Source organism: Sceloporus occidentalis, unplaced genomic scaffold (assembly GCF_023333645.1).
Source record: "Sceloporus occidentalis isolate IW3139 unplaced genomic scaffold, rSceOcc1.0.p SCAF_38, whole genome shotgun sequence".
NCBI lineage: Eukaryota > Metazoa > Chordata > Lepidosauria > Squamata > Phrynosomatidae > Sceloporus > Sceloporus occidentalis.
Genome location: NW_028317018.1, coordinates 5,308,520 through 5,333,659, shown reverse-complemented (window position 1 = coordinate 5,333,659; position 25,140 = coordinate 5,308,520). Strand labels below are relative to the sequence as shown.

Below are 25,140 nucleotides of genomic sequence, written 5' to 3'. Positions count from 1 at the left end.
ACAATTCTGATGAAGTGGCCCACTGCAGAAAAAACTTGGACGCCCCTGCTTTAGAAGCTAATTATCCCACTATTCAAAAGTCTCGTCAATCATGTTAAATAGTTCTGCTTGTTATCAAACACATAATGATGTTTATCATTTAAAATAATATTATAATGTGTTACTCTTAAAACTGAAATTCAAAATATATGCTATATATGTTTGGTGACAAACAGTTTTTTTTTAATAAATCAAAGTTTTTATTATTATTTTCACAAAATAAAAATACATACGAGAAAAGGGGGGAACAAAGGGGAAAGGTAAAGAAAGGAATCAGCCAAGAAAACAAAAGGACGGGAGAAAAAATAAAATATACAGTAAATTACTGTCGCAGCAGGACAATACCTGTTACAAAAAACATGGGCAATAATACAACATAATTCAAAATGAACTCAACTCATCAGGGCTTGCGTCGAAGGGTCCGCCAAATAACGCGACCAGTAAAACCAAGTTCGCCTATGTTTGTCATTCCAGATAGCAGACCTGGCCACCAGATCCAATAGAGACCGCACATTCTCCCCTTAGCCTCATTCAACAAATGCCGAAACACCGATTTCTTCTAGGCAGATACCGATAGAGAAGTGTGATGAAGCAAGCAATTAACAGGGTGAAAAGGAGGAGGAGAATCAGTGAAATATTGCAAAGTACCATGTACAGCCTTCCAAAATGGGATCATAAGAGTCCCACCAAATATGATGCAACCCACATCGCCAACAGACATCAGGATAATCAGGGAACATGACATGAAGGCGTGAAGGCGTATGATACCACATTGAGAGGAGCTTGTATGACAACTCCTGAGTTTTAGTGCTAATAGAGTACCCATGTGTCAGCAAAAAGATATTTCCGCTCTAGACAGTGATCCATTAAGTGCCTGTTCCCACTTACCCACATATGCGGGCAGGGGATCTTCCGAATCATGAATAAGGACCTTGTACAACAGAGAGATACCATGCGATGGGAGAGCATCTCTCATATGTAACGATTCAAAAGAAGTGAGCTCCCGGGCGAGATTATGTTGTTGTGGAATGGACTCAATGAAACCCCTCAACTGCAGATATTGAAGAGTCTGAAGCGCAGTCGGGCGGCATTGCCAAAAAGGACAGACAAAGGGAGGTTTTTAGGGCCATCCATATATGACCGTATCTGACATACAGTACTTTTGTTCTACTGCTTGAATTTTTTATCATAAATTAGTACGTATGTTCTAGACTTATATTTAAACATTGTTTCTTGAACATGTATAGAATTACAGTTGTCACAAGATTAATTAAATTCATGTGTCCAAATATCTTAAATTTCAGAGACATGTCCCTTCTCATAAGAACTTCCAGGCAACTTGAGCGGTCCACTAAACAATGCAGATATTTTTTTTTCAAGAATCCTAATGGTCATTTACTTACCCATACTTTCCCTTTTTAGGAAGGATAGTCTCTCTTTGGAATCAGCGCCAGCCCTACCATAAGAGAAGTGGCTACTTAGAGTACACTGTTGTGAAGTTTTCTTCTATATTAGAAAACTAATGCAAGCAGGAGTGAGGTGTCAGAGACAAGTAACAGCCAACGGATGTTGGCAGTCGTGGCATTTGTCTTGTTTACTGGGACTGCCAGAAGATGGAGATGGACATTAACACTTGTTAATGTCACACTGCATGTGCTACGACTCTAGATATTACAATAATGTGTATATAAACAGCAGCAACCTTTCTATAAATTTACTTGGATATACAGTATATAAAACTACATTATACTTCCAAATGCTTTACTCATATTGCATCAATAAGTCACATATTCAGTTAAAGGCCCTGCTCACTAGCCATACTTCTAGCCACATCCCTTAAATAAATTGTCCATCTTTAGCCATTCAAATGCTGGGTGAAATGCTTACGATATATACCGTATTTATTGGATTAACCAGCTGTATAGGGTGATCGCTACATCAATGTCAGCGTCTGTGCTGTACCCACGTCACTGCGTCACTTTACAACGTTTTGGTATGGCTTATGACATAACACTGGGATGATGCAGATTCTGGGCTCACAACCCAAACAGCTGCATGGCATTAAAAGAGCAAACAGAGTAATAGAGATGCAAAAGGGGGATCAAAAGAAATTAAGGTGAAAGATCTGAGAAAAAGCACAAGGGGAGAGCGGCTTAAAGTAAACAAGAGAGGGTAGCGGGGGTAGGGGGTGACTGAGCAAAAAAGAGGGATCAAAACAGTCAAGGAGCCACGGCACTATTTGCAATATAAAATGCAATTGAAAGGGAAAGAGGAAACCAAAAACAAGCAATCTAAAGAACAGGAACATGATCTTTGTTTTCACTGAGCCCCATCATTTCTAATGGCTGCCATGGCCAGTACATGCCAAGCCATGATGATTGTGCTCCAAAAATAGTATAGTCTAGTTTTAGGGACACTATACAGAACTACATACACCACAGAGTGGGAATCTGTTTCTTAAAACAATGTATAGAGTAGTATCATGTCAGCCATAGAAAGAGAGAAAACATTTGGTAAAGATGATGCCTTTATTGGCTAACTTATAACCTATATATATATAAGCTTGCAATTCATTATATGTAAGTTAGAAGTTTTATGTATAATTCGTTACATGTCAGTTAAATAATTACAAAAAAATGCACAAGCAAAATGTAGAATTATTCATAACACAAAACAACTGGTTTCCTAGAAATACAGGGAAATATCATATTGTAAAATTGTGTGTGTGTGTGTGTTTGTTTTATATATATATATATATATTGTATATGTAAACAACTTTCTTACTTCCCAATCTAATCTAATAATTAAGGATGCAGCTTTTTGAAGTCAAATGCCCAGACGGGCCCATTGCGATCCCCTCCACCCCCACAACTGATCTTTCTCTGCTTGGTAGAAAGGATATTGGTCTTAATGCTCCTCCTTTCCAGGCACTTCTGGTAGAGTTTCAAGCAAATTGTTTTGCCTGGGAATTGTACGTGTGACGTCACTTTCGTGCACATGCGACTGCAAGGCTTTAAATAGTATTGTGTTTTAGAAATCTATGCTACATAGTATTTATTTTCAGTACAGTGCCGGGTGGCGCATAAGGTACAAGGAAAGTGCCGCAGATTTACTCATTTAGATCGTACAGTTCTACAACGTTTTTAGGGATATGAAGAGTATTAGCGGGAATGTGTTACCTGCAGGGGTGTTTTATTAGAAATAAGTTTATCCGTACATAATCGCGGTTAATAATACACACCTTCACTGTCAGCTTCAAAATGGACGCAATATAAATATTTTTATTGTAAAGTATTTTGATTTACTCGCAATGTTCATAAAAGTTATTATTTTGTGCTTTTAACTATTAATCTTCGACGAAAAACAAGGTCTTGTCAAAGACGGCCAGAGCGTATAGGAAATAGGCGCGCTCATGAATGGGAACTATTCATGTCCGATACTAGCATGGTTGCCGTTGCGCACAACAGATTTCCATTTTATGAATGGGACACATCCTTGAATAAATTATGCATGGCTCAGTCAGCTGGAGTTCACTGGGGATACGCCTTCTCTCAGCTCCGCTTTCAGCAAAACCATGAATGAGATTAAGCACATTAGACCCGCCCACTGTTATTATTGGCCCAATCAGAAAAAGGTGGTATCTGCTGAACGACGTGTCATTGGGCAGCCTGCGGATAAACAAGTCGTGACTGACTTGTCTCCGGGTTGACGTTGGCCAATGGTAGAGTTCTATTATTATTAATGGGTGGGGAGAAAGGATCGGATTCATTGAGAAAGACGGATTGTGCTGGTGTGCCGTTTGCGGTCCCTTTTTTTGTCCTGTTTATGGATGGAGCTTTAGTTCTCTTTATGAGTCGCACCGAAGGTTCTGCCGTATTCCTCCCCCACCTTTTCCAACCCGTGGGTTATTCCTCTTGAATCGCATACGTTTCGCATTGGAGCGCGGTAAGTGGCTGTGTATAGATGGCGAGAGAGCGGCCTTAACGCGTTAGTGCATATGGGATGGCTGCGTATATCGTGTCGTCCGCGGGGTCTGATGTATCAGGTGTGCGAGGCCTCGCCTACATTCTGCTGCAGCCAAGTGGTCCGGTTAAGTGGTTCAGTGAGAATTACATCATTTAGGGCTCGTGCAGAACCCCTTTTTTTTTGCAGAGTTTAAGTGGGATTTGCTGCGAGAACATGCTTTAAATAGCAAAGAGAAGCTAATATGCAGATTACTTGACACCTCTCACCTTCCCTGCCCAGCATGGGATCGGATGCTTCATATAATCTCCCTTCCAAAATCAAACCACAAGCAAAAGCATTTGTCTTTGCAACCTTAGACCCCAGAAGCTGAATATAAAGCTTTGCATATGGCCTCATTCTAAAAGTCACCTTCTTGTAATTGTGAATGCTCATTTTAACTAGAGAGACCTAGTGTTAATCTTTATGCTGCCTCCAGGGTGGAAATTTTTTTGTTTTTTTTTATATATATATATTATTTTGCAAGAAAGTGCTGTATTTGAGTCCTTTGATGTATGTGGAAGAGCATTCTATTAATTATCACATATCTATAAAATTGCTGTTTGATTTGCTTCCAAAGACAGATTGAGCATGTCCTGTAACGGATAGATCGGCTGCATTCAGGCTAAACTGGGCCCTATTATTTTCAAGTTAGTAATATGCTGCCAACAGGCCAGCCTTCTGGGCTATTGCACACCATAAAAGGGAGCCAGTGATTAACTCACCTAGAGGCAAACAATTACCGAATGTGTAGGATGAAAGACACAGGGCTCTCTCCGCTGATGTGTTACCTTCAGATGTAATTAAAAATAAGTTACTCTGTGTTTTTTTTTATTTATTTATTACTTTTGTTTTGTAACTTTTCCATCCTGATCTTACAGACTGCTTGATGTTGTAAAATGTTCCCAGACTGGAACTTTGTTGGATAACTAAGACCTATTTCTTTTCGGGTTGAAGACTAGACCCGCATTTTCTAAATACATTTCTTAATAGAACTTTTTAATTAAGTGACCCAGCCTATGGACTTTTGGTATAATTCTTCTAAGAGCAAAACCGAGTTTTTTGTGCTGCCTTTTCAAAAATAATCTTAGCTTAGTTTTTAGTGTAATTTTTGGCTACGGTAAAAAAAAAATCTAACTATGCAGTAGTGCTCATTAAAGATTAAGAATGCTGTTTCAAAAACACTACAATCCACTCTGAGGGTTAACAGTGTTATGTGAACGTATATCACCAGACCAAAAGTTCGATAATGACAGTGCTTGTGGTTTCTGCATTGAGTATCTGTGAGCGTATCTTTTAGCCTACTGTGTATGCATGAAAGGATTCCCATCCCCCGTGTCACACAATTGGGGCAACCTATTTGCTCTTCTAAGAGTTAAAGCGATTCTCCGTCCCTGTAGCATTTGCAGATGTTTGGGATCTGGATTCATTTTATTCGGTGCTTTGATGACCGGTGTGGATTTTTGAACCAAGTGACATGTTATTGTTGTAGTAATTATTAACAAAAAAACTAAACAAAACAAAACCTAAACATACTCGTTTATTAGCATTGCAAACCGGTATACATGGACGAGGGGATGGGTATATAATCTATATCACACACCATAGGAGGCTGCTTTATGATTTGCACTCGCCGTGTAATGTTTTTAGGCCCACTGGAGAGGGGGAGGTACCTTTGATAAATATAGTAATGGCGTAACTCTCCTTTATGTTTCATGTGTAGTACAGAGAAGCTTCTGTCTGCTTTGTAGTCCCTTGATAGTAATAACGTTAGTGATGCACAACAGAATATGAATATTGTCCGCCGTCCGTTGGATAAGACACACTATCTTTGGTTAGTGTGTTGTAAGTCACTAAAGAACTAGCAGTGATACTTTGAAAAAGCTACTATGTCTTCACCTTTTATAACATGATGGAGCTGCCTGCGCTTTACAAATGGCCAATGGCTGCTTTATAGACATTACAATAAGACCTTACTAGAAACCCAACGCCGCTGCTTTGGAGATCACATTGTAGTGCTGGCGTTTCTGTGCTTCAATCAAATTATTCAAACTGGCCCAGCATAGTAGGAAAATGCCTCATTTACTAGCCCATCAACATTTCGCTTTCTGAAGTAATGAGGTGGCTGCATTACTGCACAGATTTCTTTTTTTTGTTGGCACCGCTGAATAAACTCGTCAGTGCTGCATGCATCCAGGTGAAAAAGGGTCTTTGATTATATGCACGACTTCTGCCTTTTTCCTTGTTTGTAAAGCACTATCTTTGGCTAGCTAGATAAGACTTAAAAGTACTTATCGCACTTCTTAAACAATGAAAAGTCTGTGCGTTAATCTCCAGGGGGATCATAAGGATAGGAAAGGTGCAGAGGAAAGAACTTGGCAATGGTTTCATAAGCACTGCCAGAAAGCAGCCATCTAGTGGTGTTTGGCAGCTTCTCAATATCACATAACCTAAAATGGTGAGTTCTTAGTTGGCGAGTTAGTTTATTATTTCAGTCTTCGCTTTATTCTGTGACTTAACTTCAATTGACTAGAATCTTCCTGAAGGATATTGCTGTGATGTCCTGGGTGACATTGTAACCGCGGCCTCCGTGTAGCTACCAGGAATGTGGGTCATCTAATATAACAGTCATTCGGCGTCTTCTGTTGGTCTGTTCTAACTATAGGAATTCCGCTCTTTATTTAATTTTGTCTGTGCCTTCTGCAGACTGGCTGGTCCGCATCTTGGTTTTGGATTTTAGGATCTGTGTTCTGCATTTGTCATTGAATATATTGCATACGTTGGTATTAATAATCTGCTGTTTTGTAACTTTTGCTAGCGTGTATTTCTTCTCGGCACTGCTGAACCCTCAATGCCAGATATAATTCTTGTTGGGACCATTGAGTGCTAAAGTGCTGCCCCCATTTCTGTGAAGGCATTTCCTGTATCCTATGTGGACTTCACTAAAAATATTTCAGGGCCCATCTCAAAAGAGATGACATATCACTTGTCCGTTTCTATTCTTCTCCAGCATACATTAAGCTTTATTTTTGGTTGTCAGATGAAGTTGGATTTCATTTGTCTCTGTATATGGAATGTACATTGTATGTCAGATGTATAGGATGGAATAGCTTCTGCATACATTTAATCATTTTATATGTCCTGCAACTCTTGCATTTGATTTGATTAAACACTTATTTTTTGTTATGTACAAATATAAGTGGCATATATAGGCTTGCTGCCCATACTTTTATGTCATATAGAAGACAATCTATACATTATAAGACCTATAGAAATACCAGGCTGCTCATAATGATGCTTGTCTTTATATGTTGTCATTATTCATCTCTTTATCTGAAGTTTGAAAATATGCTACTTTATAATCTTTTAGTACTACTTTTTTTTTTTTTTTTTTACAAAGAGGTGATTTGCTTATCAGATCCATAAAAATGCCTCCGCCCAGTTCTATTTCCACTCATAAAACATAATTTAGAGACAATCTAAAGTCTTACTCAACTTTTTGTATTTAAGAGCTTACATCAACTTGATCTCACATTCTAATCTTCTACCCTGCTACAAAATTCTCTATGAATGTTTAAAAAAAAAAAAATTGTTTTTTTTCTTTTCTAGATATTTTTTAGTGCAGTTTTATACTACTTTATCAAACTCTCCTTGTATTCATGGTGCTTTTGCCATGTCCCCTTTCATTTTGGTTTTACCAAAGTCTTTCACGCTTTTTTTTTGTTTGTTTTTTGTATTTTTTGTAACTTCATTATTCTCATCCTCTTCCTAACAAGTACATTTTTGTTGAATTGAGCTTGGGCTATATCTCACTATTTGGTTTTTAAACTCTATTTTGTTTAGAACACTATTCAGTGGCTTCAGCTGTACTTCTTTTTTTTTTTTTTTTTTTTTTTTATGAATGGAGTCTGTTTTTTGTTAATGCAGCTGTAAATCTTTCCTCTTTTCCTGTTTTAGTGCCTTGGGAGGTTACATGTTGCATGTTTGTTCATGAAATGGAATAGGGCAAGAGCACATGTGCAGGAATTTTTTTATGAATGGAAAAGCTAAGAAAAACCTGGCTGACTTGAGCGTGGTTTTGTGAATGGGGCCTTGTGTTGAATCATTTACATGCATACCTGATTTCTCCCTCAGCCCACAAGAAAAAAAAATGTTTGCAGAGAGAGGGAGGGGTATTCCGTACAGTTCTACATGTTTTTTTGTCTGAATGGGATATGCCATTACTCAAGTCATGGCAGTGGCTGCATTTGCGTGTGCGCTTTTTTTTTTAATTTTTTTTTTTTTGTGGGGGGGGTATGAAAGTTAAGCAATGCTAGATGTATGTGTTATAGATGAATAGTCTCATTTTTAAATGTTTGATTTAAAAAGCATTCGCTGGTTGTGAGACAAACTGTGTTTTGTAGCTTGTGTGCCTTTTTTCCATTACTTCATTTTTTACTATGCATAATGTGCTGAATACATTTTAGGCAGTTTTGTACTTTTTTTTTTTTTTTTTTTTTTTAAATTTTATTTATCATTTAACAATCACTGCCAGTTTCCTATACTGTATTTGAGCAGATATGTTTTATCTTTAATGTTGTTATTATTGCAAGGTGTTATTTATGTGCTGCATTAATGACATTTGCAACAAAGTTTAGCAAGTTGCCTTTGTCTATAAGCTTTTAGGTACATATCTCCGTCCCAGCTAAAGTGTAGGGCATATGTTAAATCACTTGGTTGATGCAGCGCAAGTATTCCCTGGTGAGTTAAAGTTGCGCACATGCTGTATGTCAGGTGGCGTTTCTGTTCACATTAATTCTTTCAGGTTCTTTCATCTTGGGTTTAAAGCACCCACTCTGTAAAATTAATTTTATAATATAGGACCCCTATTATCAGAAAATAATTGTCTATTCCTCAAGGCTAAGGGGGCTTAAGAGTTACAATGTAAGTTTGAGTGGGCAGTAATAAAACAAGGGGCTGGACAGACGGCTCTCTCTGTGTCCCTTACCTCCCCTTCCAGGTGCTTGGTGCCCCAAGTCTGTCTGTTATATATACCTGGCTAGTCCAAACACAAGCCATGCTGTTTTAATACCCCCCTCTGCACAGATTGTTGAATCGTCTTTACCCCCCCTTCTAGTTTCAGGCAACTGTTGCAAAGTGCAAAAGATACTGTTCCACCTACACTGTTAAATAATAACAATAAATAAGACTATACTAACCCGAGCTACACTAACAAACACCTAAACCTTTCCTAGAAATCATTCCTAAAATATTATTAAATTTTTGCCAGGAGCACTTAAATGCCATGTAACACAAGTAGACACTGATGGGTGTTTGCCATAGAAACTAAAATGCTTTAAAAATGATCCGTGAAGGTTTATTTGTTTAACTAACATGCTAGAGATCAAATCAATGTTTTGCTTAAGTGGGAGAGCACCTCGCTAACACAAGTGCATTTCTCCCCAATGCTCGCTGCTTACTATGTATGTAAATTCTGTTAAATAATCTTGGATGCTGTGAAGTTATGATTTGCTGAAGTATTGCATATTGACACACTTGTGTGAGCAAGTTCCTTTTTGTATTTAGTCCAATCATACGGGGCAAATTTTTTATGTGTAGAGCTAGCATGTGACGCCATTTTATTACAATATCCCTGATGGTGGTGTTTTTCCATAATTTACTTCACTGTGCTGAGGCATAACCCGGCACTCATCACTCATCAACTAAATCATATTTGTCTTTATCAAAAGTATAGAATGGGCAATTCAAGAAAGAAATTCTTTTGATTTTACTTTAATCACTTTATGATTACAGGCTGTCTTTGTATTTTATCCATGACACTTCACACTTGCATCATGCCTCCATTTTTAATCCCGATCTCTGGAGACATCATGGCAGACCTGGGCATGCATCGGATTGCCTTCTCATCATTGTGTTTCTTGACCACTAAAAGTTAGTGCGCCGTGGTCCCCTAAAAATGAACCTGATCACAGCGTTAATTATCACTTAAAGTATCACTTTGTTAATTTTGAGCTCCATATGTTCTGTTAAAAAAAAAAAAAAAAAAAATTAAAAATGCTGCAGTGCACTATAGATAGATAACTGTATATTGTGTGTTCCATATAGCCTTTATGCTGTTACTATGGCTGGTCAAACCTTATATGCATAGGAATGTCGGTAAGAATGCAGGTCAAGTTTCAGATCACAGATCAAGAATATAACCATTAAAATTTAATAGGGAGGGAAAAAAGACAACCATATATAATTTCAACTTGCATCATACTACGTTGAAAGCCTACCCTCACCCTAAATAGAATGTTATGGTACAATGTCATTTGTACTAGAGATAATTTAATATTTTGCAGTTCCTATGTATGCGCTATTTTTGATGTTTAGTTTAAACCGTGGTGTGATTGCTGTCAGCTCAATAGAAAACCGTCAGAAAGAAAAAATAAAAAACATTGGTTAAAAAAAAAAAGTTCTGTTTTGGTGGAAATGTTTAGCCACAGTAACCTTTCTCTTGGATGAGGTCTGCAGTACTTGATATGATTGTCTGGGCAAATTCTGCAATTATGGGGCTGTCTAGTTTGTCAAATTTTTGCATATTTTGTTTTATGTGATCCCACCAACAATAGAGACCTCAGCTCAGAAATAAATTTCGTCTGGAAGTAAGGTATATATTGATAATATCAAAATGATGCAGTCCATTCTTCTTTGCGTCTCTAAGGGATTACTTTGTACGTAGCATACTATTGTGTTTCATTAAGGTTGCTACATTAAATTATTTGTGTAGCTCATAGAGTGGCATTTCCATGGTTTTATTTTTTCCCTCTTGGACAGTAAGTCGAGAAATCAGTCTACCAACAACATTGGTTAAAAAACACAGCTCTTGTTGTTTAGTATAACCTCTTATTTCAAACTTGTGCTGATTGGGTCTGTTTTTCAGTCATTAGGAATACTATGTTTGTTTTATTAGACATGTATTTCGGATATAAATTCCATGAAAATGCTTTAAATTAACGTAACAAAATATCACAATTTGAAATATCAAGCAACAATATAATTTAGGGATCCCTTATTTGCAATGTGCAGTGGTGTGGTATAGGTAAATCTCTGAGTGCCTTCAATAGGGTTATTCAAATCAATAAAACTCAATGGCCATGCAAACTATGTGATAAAAAATTATGCCTACCATTAGCAGAAGCTAAAGGAGTCAGTAGAAGAGAGGGATGTCCAGAACGGGTAATTTTATATGTGATGTAGGTTTTGTCCTACGTGCTATTGAACTGGATTTTATTTATCTAAATCAGGCTTTATTTTAAACCTAATATAGCTAAATTAATTGCACTGATTTAAAGGAGCTCTGATTAGACTCCTTGTAACTCTCAAGGAAGCCATCTTTTGGGCTGGTGGTGAGTAAACCATGTATTCACGGTGGCAGGCAGGATCTTGGGGTGCAGGGAAAGAGGCAAACGGATAAGGGGAAATGCTGCTGAATCCCTCTGTGCATTTGAAAAGGGTTAATTTTGATTACACTACCCTTAAAACACCATGTTTTTAAATACTCTCATCAACTGTTGAGATTATATCTGGAGGACATTTATAACATGTGAAAATGGCTGAAAGTTATAGCCACATCCTAATCCTGTGTTGTTTTTTTTTATTTTATAAGATTGAAGAGAGAATTTACAGGTTTTGTGTGCTCTGGATGCTTAAAATAGAACTTCTGATGCACAATGGATTGCTTTTATGACCAACAAGTTCCTTTTGTGGCCCCAGGGGTAAGTGACATGAAGTGTGTGTGTGTTAGCCTTTAGGCAAAATTAAATCTGATTTTACTTTCAAAGCTGATTGTTTCAAAGACCTTGTAAATATGCATGCTTATATTTTATTGTTTTGCTTATATAGTAATAACACTGGGTTTCTAAAGCAGACATTTCTTAAAATCCTGACTCTGCGAAGTGCCAGTGACAAAGGGAATTTGTGTATATAGAATAATTCTGGTGTAAAAGCATTTGGGAGGAACATTTAATTGATTGCTATGGTGTCTTCATTATAAAAGTCACTGTACCACAAAAAAGGAAATGCATTGTGACACATTTAGCGCTTTTGTGTCAATAAAATGTATTTTTCCTTAGTTGTCAGACTGCAGCTGCTGTTCTCGTTCCAGATCCTCATACAGCCATCCCAAGTCTGCCTTCTTTATTTCTTCTGGTGCATTTGTCACCTACCATCCTTAGGGTCCAGTTTATTCTGCTGGCAACATTAAGAAACTAGTTAGCAAATTAGAACCAGTGTAGCACTGCGTTCTGGCATAATTTTGAGTAATTTGTATCAGAGAATTAAAAAAAAAAAAAAAAAAAAAAAGTTGGACCATTGACAGTGTTGTCAAACCCAAAAAAGATTTTCGATTATTAAGTGTTTGTTTGACAAAATTCCCGTAATGCTGTGAGAGGTCTAAAAGAATGTCCATTTAATATATTTTGTTGGTAGGTGTTTCTGAAGTGTTAATTGTCCTTTTTTGCCACGTTACTTGGGTTCTGTTTTAATTTTATTTACTTATTTAATTTTTTTTTTTAATTTGTAGAGGCCTGCTGAAGAATGTAGAAATCGAATAGTTACCGACCGGAAAAGAAGATTTCTGGACACAGACTTGGCACATGATTCTGAAGGTGTATATCATTATTCCAGTTTTTTTGTTTTTTTTGCAATGAACCAACACATAGAGTACGAGAGAGCTGTTCATTAAGTAGAAACCACATACCACGGAGTCACGCCATACCCAAACTATTTTTTATTTTTTTTTAAATATTGGTGGATGGTCGTGAAGCTGTTTTGAAGTCCACCTTTTCACATTGGGGTTATGGTTAGTTTTAGTAATCACTTTTGACAAAGCTTTGTCCACTCTGGCCACTTAACCCCATTGAGTCACCAAATTAACGCCAGTCCCACTTCCATATAGTTTAATTTTTATGTTTAGTGGAAGCTCACTTGTGAATCCTGCCTGTGAACTCATGTGGGTTTGTTTTTTCATAAAGTTACGTCAATTGCAAAGGCACTATTAGGAAATCGGCAAAATGCATCCAAATATGTAGTTCTTACACATGGAAAGCACTGGATACCGTGTGTAATATTTTGGGGAAAGCTTGGTAAGCTACCGATGTATCACAGGCCACGTCCATAAAATGAGGCCTTGGCTACCATACTTGGCAAAGTGCTTTGCAGTCTGTTTGCACTTTATACAGTGTAGCGTATATAACTGATCTTACCCACCAAGATACTTTAGTCCATCGCTAAGAGCTTTACAAACATAACTGATGTACAAATCAAAGAATCAATTAATGAAAGATAGATCTTAGCAGAAAATGTCTCTGTAAATGTAAATAATTCATGTGTTGGTAAGATGCAAACATTTTATGATTTTCGTACTGCTGCCCTAAGTTCTGTTTAGACTTGGACTAAAAGGCAGACTTCCAGGAATCTGATGTGATTTTCTGATGATTCAGATTCTGATGGAAATGTTTAATTGATGGTTGATGTATGATAGTGTTCCCCTGAGATAATGGTGAATTTCTCAGTGGAGTAATGGGTCATACTAATTAAAGTTCTTAAGTCAGTACTGGAAACAGATGAGCTACAATTAACACAAGATAATGCATTTTGGGGGGAAATTAGAACTGTAAAACTTTATTTAAAGTTCATTTATTTTTTATTTTTACGGTTTCATTTAGCCCCCAATACTTTTCCAGCCCCTTGTGTTTGTTTGTGAAGTGCAATGTCCCCGCCAGCAGCATGAACCATAGTACTGTTGGACACCTTCCAGATATCGTGTTAATGGTGGCTTAAAATTGAGGATGTTCTATAACCAGCTTTTCTTATTTGTTCCTCTTCTTGGTTCCAGAGTTGTTCCAAGATCTTAGTCAGCTACAAGAGGGATGGCTAATTGAAGGTAGGTTTTATTGTACGCCTAAAGCTCTGTTTCATGATATGTCTAACGTCTCTAACTCTGAACTCTTGCACCTTAAAGTCTCTAGTATCCAACAGCAGGTATATTTATATTAAGGGCTATTTTGCTAAAACTTTCGTTTAATTGGTTATTAAGTACCAAAATGGCCTTTTTTTTCTTCCACTATGACTCCACACAGTACCGCCTCCTATTTAGTATTTTAATTATTATTTTCACAAAACCGCAGCCTGAGTTTTTAAGTCATTAATGCATTTTGCAGGGGTGTGTGTGTGCATAAGAAGAATTGGTACTGGAAGGTTTGGCTTTGTCATACTATTTATTTATATGTATAACTACATATTTTCTGTGGTTTTTTTTTTTCCACCCTTCAGCACACGTCCCAGACGATGAACAGTATGTTCCAGATTTTCAGTCTGATAATTGTAAGTAATAGAAAGTAAAAAAATTGAGTGTGTGTATAATATATCTGACTGCTGGTTCCGGCTTCATTTTTGTATTTAAAAAAAAAAACAAACAAACAAAAAAAACCCCTCTGCTCAGGACCTACATCCAAAGCGGTTGACCTCGTGAATGAACCTCGCATTTAGGAGTGGGAGCCTGGTTAGGAAGATCTACCCTCTTCAGACCTTGCCTGCCTTAACCAGCTTGTTGTATTGTAATGTGAACTTTTAAGGTTGCTGTTCCACCCAGTACATTAACTGGGTTCTTGAACACATAGGTGTTGGCAGATCTGTCAGTTTCTTTTCTCTAAAGGATTAATCACATAAAGTAAGCTTGTCACAATACAGAAAAATGTTGAATGAGGCAAAATGTGGCATGATATAAGATTTTATTTTTTTGGGGGGGACATACAACATAGTCAATGGAACAGTGTTCAAAAAAAAAAAAGTGATGTGGAAGGACACGCTGGAGTCTGCAGTGGTCTGTCGATAACCCTGCTGCACAGCTTCCATTTTATCTGAACATGTCTACTATATTGCTAGCTCTATACACTAGAATCATTTTTGGTTTGCATGCATTTATATTGCACATGCTTTGCTGGAACGTCACATTTAACGGAAATTTATTACCATTTTCTTCTCAGTAATTCTTCATGGTCCTCCACCAGCAAAGATTAAACGAGAAATTCACAGTCCATCCTCCGAGATAGCATCATGCAGCCATAATGTTCCTGGTAATTATGGTGAAAAGTGCCTCTATAACTCCAGGTATCTCCATAAAACCTTTTTTTTTTTGTTTTAGAAGTTTTTGTTTTTTGTTTTTTTCTTCATGAAATGCTATATTTGTTTTCTTACTGCATGATTGAAAAATGAGGTGCTGCGTTTAGCTCAGATCGCATGCTGGTATAAATATTGGTGGTTGGGGGAAATGGGCCATAGTAGACTAGCTTTTAGTTAAGGTCACTTCATGAGGGTGTTTCCCCATTTTTATTTTCTTATAGTGCCTATGTAAGAAAACACCCTGTTGGGGTCAAGCCATTGACCCCTACATGTACCACCTCATCTGCCCCACCACCACAGTCCATTTCTGCACAACCATTGGAAATTTCAGTTCAAAATACCTCTGTGTCTGTGCACCATGAGCAAAAACAAGAATTTGCTGTCCCACAGCCTCTTCACCAAATTACCCACCTCCAGAAGAACATTCAAGAGAAGGCATATCCTGCGGATTACAAGTTAGTATCTTCTGATTTTATATATGTATACACCGGCGACGAAAAATAAACTTTACAGTTAAGTGTGAAATCTACCAAAATGAATGCATGACAATGTAAATCATAATTTACAGAGCTGCTGAATTTGTCTGTTTTGTGAGTGTAGATCTTTGTTTTTCATGGTATCTGTAGGACTGTGTTTTTGCCCCACACAGATACCTGCTTTTGTCAGGCATGTGTTTTGGATGACCTCCAAATTATGCATGAGGCATTGGCTTAGGCCCATCTGGAAGTGTCATTTCCTGCAATGGCATACCAGCCGTGGTCTTGTTTTTCATGTACAGTGGCAGAAAGATCCTCAGCATGGAAGTGATATAATTCAGGCATGTGGGAGATCAATTTTCATGTCCAAATGCGTGATACAATATGTCTTGAATTGTCTTGTTCAAACTTCCAAATGCAAGCTTTATTAACCTTCTGTTAAGTATTATTATTGGTTCTTATAGCTAGAATGCAGCAATATATATTTTTGTTTCTCTCAAATGTCTTTTGAAGAAAAGTGCGTGGTTTTTTTTTTTGTTTTTTTGTTTTTTGTTTTTTTTCTTCTTCTTGTTAATCTACAAATTGTATTCTAATAAATGCACTGGCTGTTTGTATGGAAGGAGTTCGTGTAAGCAATCCTGGTTGGAGTTTTTTTTTTTGGTTTGTTTCTAAGCTTGGGTACTTAAGCGGTCATTGTATGATATAACCCTTATTATATGAGGATCCTGAAAAAAATTTATTCATATTTGCTAAAGCCGGCAAGTGTTTTCAGGTACATTGCTCTTAGTGGCATAGTTTCCTCCAATGAGTTGATCGTATTGCAGTGTCTCCACTGTCATTTCATAATTTTATTGTCTCTTCCAGATTTCAGAGGCAAATGTCAGAACCTTGCCAGTCTTTCCCTCGCTTTCCTGGTGTCGCAGGACAGTCTCGCCCAATTTATCACAGGCAGATGTCTGATCCTGCTGTTTCTGCACCACCACTGCCACCTCCATCACCTCATCAAGGATTCAAACAGGAATATCACAATCCCCTCTACGATCAAGACATGAATGGTCCATCCAGGCGTAATTTCCATAGTTCCTTGGGAATTAAGCAAGAACCTCAGGATTACAGTATTGAATCAGGTGTGTAATTCTCATATGGAAAATCTTCATGATTCTGGGTTGGAGTTCCAACAAAACCATAATCTGTGGTGGAAATAATTGCTGGTTAATAATGCATCATATATCAAATCATATTGCTAATGAACAGCAGATTACATTTATCTACCTAGCACAAGCCATTCTCATCTGATTTGCTTCCAGGGCTCTATTTTCTTGTTAACTTGTACTTGAAAAAAATAACTTTGATATCGTTTACACGAAGAAACAATATAGATTGTATAATCAAAGTACCTAGCTAATGCATAGATATTGTAGCCTAATTGGCTGAACAGTGTATAGATTAAGCATAATTTTTTGTTAACTTGGCAAAGGAAAAGCCCCCTTTGCAATTTGCACTTGTCAGGGCAATGTTTAAAATTGCACCCTTTGCAGTGCTTGCATACTGTTTGCTTGTATGGCTCAGTCCATACATGGTATTAAATTGTTGGGTTCGTGCTGTAATTGTTTAATGTCCCCTATCTGCAAATCCCTTTTTGGAAAAATGTAAGTTTCTTCCTAGACTATATTAAGAATAGTCCCTGAAATATAAACAGTCACTGTGTATCAGGTTAGGGGCAATGTACACCTTGTACCCTGTCACATACGCTAAAGGCTTCAAATTAAAGGCTAGTCTCAGCAGAGTACTTGTCCTTTGATGGTATTCGACCTAGTTAGTATTGGAGATTATATTTCTTTTTTTAAATCAGGCTCAGAGCAGATGTTAACTTCCCTAAGCCAACATAAGCTATTCAGCATTTCCATTCATGTTCTGTCCAGCAGGCATATTTTGGACCGTAGATATTATCTTGTGGCTATTTGCAAATGACATTTATTTTGTTTTGTATGTGTATAATATATAATATGTGTTTGTTATGAGTGTTCAGTTATTTTGGGTCTGTATTAGTAGAGCAATCCTCGTACAACCGTGATTAAACTCCATGAGGACTGTTAAACAGTTTACACAATATGAGGGAGGTATGGAATTAACATGTGACTTAAAGAGAAGAAACTCTTTATATAAATTATCATATGCTTTAAAACCCATTGCATGATTTCAATTTGGTTTAAAATGTCTACTTTTTGTCTTTAAAGTTTGAGATGGGTTTAAATAGGTCATTGCGTCATAGGTCATTGTGAAATGCTGGACCCTGATGCTTTCCGTTTAGGGATTGCTTTAGTAGTTGATATGGAAGAATTTCTTGCCATTAGATCTAACAAAAGTGATTATCAGGAGGCTATATTATTACATTCTGTTCTAAAGAGAAGCGGTCCTTATTCCTGGAACATTTTGTGGAGTGTCTCGTAATTTTTGGCTCTGGGTAAAGTTACTTTTTGACAGATACTATAAGATGGCATAATTTGAAACCTCTAAATGGGTTGCTACAGGTTTGCATTGCAATAGTAGAGAGGATGTGTTGTGTAGGGGTTGCCCTAAAGTAGTTTTTTGTAGTGAACAAGGTTTCTTTAGGCTTACATTTTATTAGGTATTTTGTAAAATAAACACGTTCTTTAAGCTGGTATGTTCCTTTGCCTTGCCTGGCATATGTCGGTGTAGGCAGACTGAGATTCATTTTCCACAATGCCAAATGTTTCCTTCAGCTCTTGAAAGAAAATGGAAGAAGGCCAGCATTCCAAGTGCTTTGGAAACGGCCAGCTATATTTGCTCATGAATACTGCTCTAAGCAGAACGTGTAGGAGAAATGATTTGGTAAACAGAAATGAAAGCACTAAACTGTTTTATTTATGTAATTTCTATATTGTAATTGGACTACCGTGGTTCATAACATCGCGTATATTCCTTCTTGCCCAAGTATCTTTCTTTGGGGGGGGCACACACTTTTTGTAGAAATGTGTAATATAATGCTCTGAGCTACATAATGGCATCTTATAAGAGACCATTCTCTATATTTGTGAACTGGTAATCTGTTTTAAAGTGCAAATAACTACTCCGGTCTGCAATCCCCTTAACACATACTCATATTTACAAAGTCATCTAATAACACCAAGTCTCTCATCGCAGAATACATGGGAGTCTTGGACTAGCTTACATCTACCAAATGATTAAGCGTGCCTTAATGAGCAATCTTTCTTCATTATCCTAAATGTTGAAGCCCTTAATAAAGCTGTACTTTTATATACATTTCTTCTTATTAAGGTAAACCAAGATGATTTAAAAATACAAATCAATGTTAGGAGCAATTGACAGAATCCTACAATTGGATCCGTATGGCCAGTTGCTCAGACGTTGGGACGCTAGTCCCAGAATTGCTCTGTTTTCATTGGTAAATGTGGCAATCTTTGCTCCAGATCAACTTACAGAAATGAGCAAACATGTTTACACATTTTGATTAAGGTTCATTGTTTCATTAAATACTGTATCCTTAAGTGTGGAGCACTAGTTAACTAATAATTACTGCTATAATTCTGCCTTCAGTTGTAGCGACCCCCATCATCTGCCAGATAATACAAGGTTTACTTTTTTGTATGATGTGCAGACTTAATCAAATCTGGAAGTTTGCCATCAAATGAGTAAATTGACTCTGCCATCAGTTAGGTGGGTTGGCACTGCTGTCTATTTCTACAAATAGATGAATTTATTTTGCATGTCAAGTGATTGTCTTATGTAAGTGATTCTTAACATTGTATTTACATATGCCTCTGACTAGGTATATGTAGAGTACGGTATATAGAGAACTCGGAATTTCATGTATTTGTATTTTTTTTCTGCCTAGTTTCCAGTATTTAAATCTGATTTCTTATGCTTTTTTGTTTTTATTTACAAATTCAGAAGTGCCTAACTGTCAGTCCTCTTGTTATGGGACAGGAAACTATTTCCAAAATGATAATTCAGGTGAGTCTGATTTTGTTTGTATGTATAACCAGAAATTAAACTAAAAGTTTTTTTTTTTATCTTAATTGTGCTTTTTATATTAAAACATAAAATGTAAAGGGTTTTTTTTCTTTCTTTTTCTTTACAAGGTTTTCCTTATGACCAAAATGCCAGATTATACTATGATGACACGTGTGTTGTGCCTGAGAGGCTGGAAGGTAAGAGCTTATCAGAGGAATAACCTTTCAATTTGTTGTGTAATGTTTGAATTTGCAGGTTTAGGCTTTCAGATCCATCCAATCTTCTGATTGGTAAATGCAAGTGAATGCTATTGCACGCTCAAGAGCCTATATAGAACATTGTTTTTTTTGGGGTGTTTTTTATTTTTTGGCCAATGGCTGATGGGACCACATGTACTTACTGTTTGAAACAATTGGTCCTTCAGATTGTGACTGCGCATTATGAGAGTGTAAGAGTGCAGCATGTGGTCGCTCATAACCCGCAATTCCAGGGATGTTTTTTACTCCTCAATATGGGATTTGTGACACCTTTTCTTTAAAGGTGTCTTCGCTGTCTTCTTGTACTTGGGCCTTGCATACAAACTATGATCACTTCAGTAAATTTAAGAATATAATCCTAATTGATCACCCAGTGATATGTATATTCACATTGTATTGATAGTATAGTTGTTTAAACTTTAAAGGTTGCACAAGAATGCAATTTAATATCCAATGCCCTTGCATGCTTTACTTCATTTAAATGAAGTTTTTACTTCATTTAAAGAAGTAAAAAAGACTGTTGGCAATTTCTGTGGAGACCCCTACAATGTAGAAACAGAACTGTGACTCGGATACCACTGTGTATAGTTTATTGCGATCACCTAGGCATAAACACAATATTAAAGTGACCTTTTTTGTTGACGGCCTCAGTGCACACTATTAGGGCTGCAACTAACGATTATTTTAATAATCGATTAGTTGGCCGATTATTTTTTCGATTAATCGATTAATCGGATAAAAAAAACAATATGCAAATTTTTAGTTTATTTAAAATAATTTAATGAACTGGATGTTAAAAAACAACTTAATTTACATTAACATTCTTATTTTGTTATGATGTAATAAAAAAACAATATTTTCGAAGTACAAAAACCCAAACACAATATTTATGAAACAAAATAACCCCAAACATTCTGAAAAGAGGTGGACTATTACTGTTCAAGAAACTTTTCCCCAGCCCTGGTACTTTGCACCCAGCACTTTGCACTTTGCACCCGGCACTTTGCACCCGGCACTCAGCCCCACCCCTGGCACTTTGCACCCAGCACTTTGCACCCAGCCCTGGCACTTTGCACCCAGCACTCAGCACTTTGCCCCAGCCCTGGCACTTTGCACCCAGCACTTTGCACTCAGCACTTTGCACCCAGCCCTGGCACTTTGCACCCAGAACTTTGCACCCAGCCCTGGCACTTTGCACCCAGCCCTGGCACTTTGCACCCAGCCCTTTGCACTCAGCACTTTGCACCCAGCCCTGGCACTTTGCACCCAGCCCTGGCACTTTGCACCCAGCCCTGGCACTTTGCACCCAGCACTTTGCACTGTGCCCCTGCACCCAGTCTCCAACTCTGCCCTGCACCCAGCCCTGCCCCCACACTCACACCCTGCCCCCACACTTACACCCTGCACCCACACTCATACCCTGCCCTGCATCCACACCCCCACTCTGCCCTGCACCCAGTCTCCCACTCTGCCCTGCACCCCCACCCCCACTCTGCCCTGCACCCAGTCTCCTGCCCTGCCCCCACACTCACACCCTGCCCTGCATCCCCACCCCCACTCTGCCCTGCACTCAGTCTCCTACCCTGGCCTGCCCCCCCCACCACTCTGCCCTGCATCCCCTGAAACCCCACCCCCGCGAATCGCTCTGTGCGAACGGAGCCACTCGCACAGAGCGATTCCCACAGACATGAAGAACACTTACCTCCGGAACGCGTCACATCCGTCACGCAGTGCAGCGGAAGCAGGGAACGCTCGCGGAGGTAAGTAAAAGGAGCCAACAACGAATCGATCACTCGATTAATCGATAACGGAAATCGTCGACAACGATTTCCGTTATCGATTATTATCGATTTTATCGATTCGTTGTTTCAGCCCTACACACTATTAATGCAGTTTTTTGGGTTTTTTTATGTACACACTTCATTGCAATACTGCAGTGTAATTGTAATGCTTATTTGAAAGTTTTATAATTAGTGATTTAAGTCTATCATTTTTTTTTCTTAAGGTGGTAAAGTAAAACAGGAGGCCAACTTCTATAAGGAAGGCCCACCGTATCAACGCAGAGGGTCCCTTCAGCTCTGGCAATTTCTGGTGACACTCCTCGATGACCCAGGGAATGCTCATTTCATTGCATGGACTGGAAGAGGAATGGAATTTAAACTTATTGAGCCTGAAGAGGTGGGTGATGGTTATGTCCAAGTACTGTGATCTTGTTACATTTATGGTAATAAATAGGAATGTCATTTAAAGGGATGCTCCTGCCATTGTGTGTCTTTCACGGCATAGAGGGGGGTTTGCAGAACCTTCCCATGTGCATTTGCCCTTTTTGTTGATTGGCTGCTTCAAGCAGCCAATTGGCAGCAGGAATCTTCAGACCTGAGAGGAAAAGGGCATCTTTTGGGCTGCAGGTTCTACCAGAGGTATTTTATTTAAATACTTGATGTTTGCCAAGCAGTTGGTCACCAGCCCCAGAGTTTTGGGGCAAGGCATGTGACTTACGTGGTGTTGCTGTGACAAACTGTTGTGGAAAGAGAGATGATGTGATAGCGCCAAGTGCACATCTGAAAATCCCTGTTTTACCAGTAGAGTTATAAGCAAAGCTGTAACCAATGTTTTTATTTTTAGGTTGCAAGGCGATGGGGTATTCAGAAGAACCGACCAGCTATGAATTATGACAAATTAAGCAGATCTCTTCGCTATTACTATGAAAAAGGCATTATGCAGAAGGTATATATATTTTCTATTATGCTTTCTTTTATTTTATTCTATTATGTTTTTGTCTGATTCTTATCTCAGTGTATGTTGAGGGGTGATGTGAAATTATGTTGGGTAACCATATGAGTGGAGTACATAAGACATCTATGTTACTAGCAGGCTAGTAGTGTGTGCACCATGTAGACATGATGTGCATTCCTCATAAGAGAATTTGGCTCTCGGGATGTCCTAGGAGTCATCATTCAGAAGAAACACCCAATTGGTTTTTATTATGGTTGCGTCACATCTGTCCCATTACTTTTATAGCTCTTACCTCCAAAAACAATCTTGTTTGGTACGTTTGTGGTTGTACCCTACCCAAATGTGTCTTTCGGTAAAGAGAGCAGATCTTAATTACCTGTGTGGAATAAACCAACATAGGGGTACAACTTTTTGTTATCAATTCAGTCTAAAAGAATCACGAGTGCAAAGCACAAGTATATGCACAGAGCAGAGTAAAAGGTGTGTCGTAACCTAAAAGTTGTCCTCACAATAATACATTCAATGAACCAAAAATGGCACAATGTTATAGTATATTATTCCAAAACCATAGTATACATTCACATCACTAGTCATAAATAACAATATAATAGCATATCTGCATAAATAAATATTTCATATAAAAAAAAAAATAAACTTCTAATAAAATTATTTGCCTCTTTTCTGTATTGTATATTCTTATAATGAAACCACTTTTGTATGGGTTATCAATGGGTTATGGAAGAATCCTCTTATGTTTGTTATTCATTCATTTAATACGGTATATGGATTATTAGGATACTTGTGTTGCATCTGATATATAGATAGTTATTGGTAATTAATTACTATTTTGTATTTGAACAAGATATCTGATCTCTGTAAGGCTGGCAGTTTAGTATTGAAATGGTTTTAGAGCTTACCTTTCATCTGCAGTTTGACACTTTAACAATCCCAAAGGCCTTTTGTCCCGTTATGCAAATTAAGATGCACATGGCTGGACCCAAAGGGATAATTGGGTGTAAGTGTGAACAGTTGTCACCCTGCTGGGTCATAGCTTTGATCTCCTGAAATTTGCATGTGGTCACAATAAACAAACCATCTTTGTGTGGTCAAGTGGCAACTAAACTATTAAGGGAAACTTTTGTAACAATATATAATTGTAAAAAGTGGGGGGATATTCTTTATTTCTTAATATAGTTGACACTGCTTGGGGGGGGGGAAGGTCAGCAGTAATGAAGTAATACCTTCAATTTATCTGTTTTGATGGCTGACTTCATCAGAGGTGCAGCCTGGTTGCACCACTGCACTCCATATAATACTTTTATTTAGGAAGAAACCTCTCTTCTCATTGTGATCACACAGTATGTATAATCAGCCAGCAGGATCTGTCCATGATTCTAGCTGATGTTTCCAGTGGTGTCCGAATTCAAACACCTAAAAGCACTCAGGAGTCCCACAGAATGAATATTAAAGTACTTTGTAAGCACTGTAGAGTTAATTCTTTAAACCTGGGATGCTTGCAGGTGAAGGTGAATTGTCGCTATTGTCTATAGTTTCTACAGTGTTTAGTCTGTAAAAAAAGTTCTCACTTTTTATTTCAGGTGGCTGGTGAACGATACGTGTATAAGTTTGTATGTGATCCAGAAGCTCTCTTTACTATGGCTTTTCCAGACTATCAACGCTCTCAAGTAAAGATTGAACCTGACTGCCATGCTCCTGAAGATGGCACTGTACCTCTAACCCACTATGAAGATAACAATGGTTATTTGCTGGATTTAGAACTGGTCAAAAACCCATTTTATTCAGAGGACACACCCTACTAAAATGGATGGGTCATCCAGATTGACTGAAGGAGCAAGGAACAACACGCTAAACCTAAATAAGCTTTGTAAAGCAGGACTACATCATCTCAACATTAAAAGATGGAGTGCTTGATAAATTGAAGCTGAACATGTATTTTTTTTTTTTTTAATTTCCTATATTGATATAGTTTCAAGAATAGCATCTAGGAGTGTATTTTATGGGACATTATTAATTCGCTTGTAAGGAGTTTTACGGTGTTCTGCAAAAGACCTACGTTTTCTATTTTGAAGAGTATAATTCTTACAGAACCTGATAGACTGACACTCCAATATTATGACAATCTATGTAATAACTGTATGCGTAGATGCCTTTTACCCTGAAAAGGGAAATTATTATGCACAACTGCTTTAAAAGGGACAGTAAGTATGTAAGTAAATAAAATAGGTTTTGTAGTACAATTTAATACTTTTGGAATATCTGCTGTATATAACACAATAGAATATGAAATATCTCCTAAACAAAATAAAGGGCATTCTATTAAGGATGGAAAAAAAATTTGTATGTTCAGATTGAAAGGTTTATTACAATACCTTAATGCCAAGAATGGCTAATGACCTACATTAAATTAGGAGTTAGCCAAATTTTGCTCAAATGAAATCAGGTTTTCA

The 25,140-nt window shown here is 37.7% G+C and overlaps 1 protein-coding gene across 1 annotated transcript; it reads left to right on the top strand.

Annotated features, from left to right (window-relative positions):
• The first annotated feature begins 11,756 nt into the window (after positions 1-11,756).
• On the top strand, positions 11,757-24,492 carry LOC149290660 (ETS translocation variant 5-like). Its single transcript, XM_089488449.1, has 12 exons — positions 11,757-11,801; positions 12,608-12,692; positions 13,922-13,969; positions 14,359-14,409; positions 15,072-15,195; positions 15,429-15,662; positions 16,548-16,810; positions 19,617-19,679; positions 19,808-19,882; positions 21,951-22,114; positions 22,562-22,663; positions 24,271-24,492. Exons 1-12 carry the CDS (start codon positions 11,757-11,759, stop codon positions 24,490-24,492), a joined length of 1,476 nt encoding a protein of 491 aa, XP_089344575.1.
• The last annotated feature ends 648 nt before the right edge of the window (positions 24,493-25,140 follow it).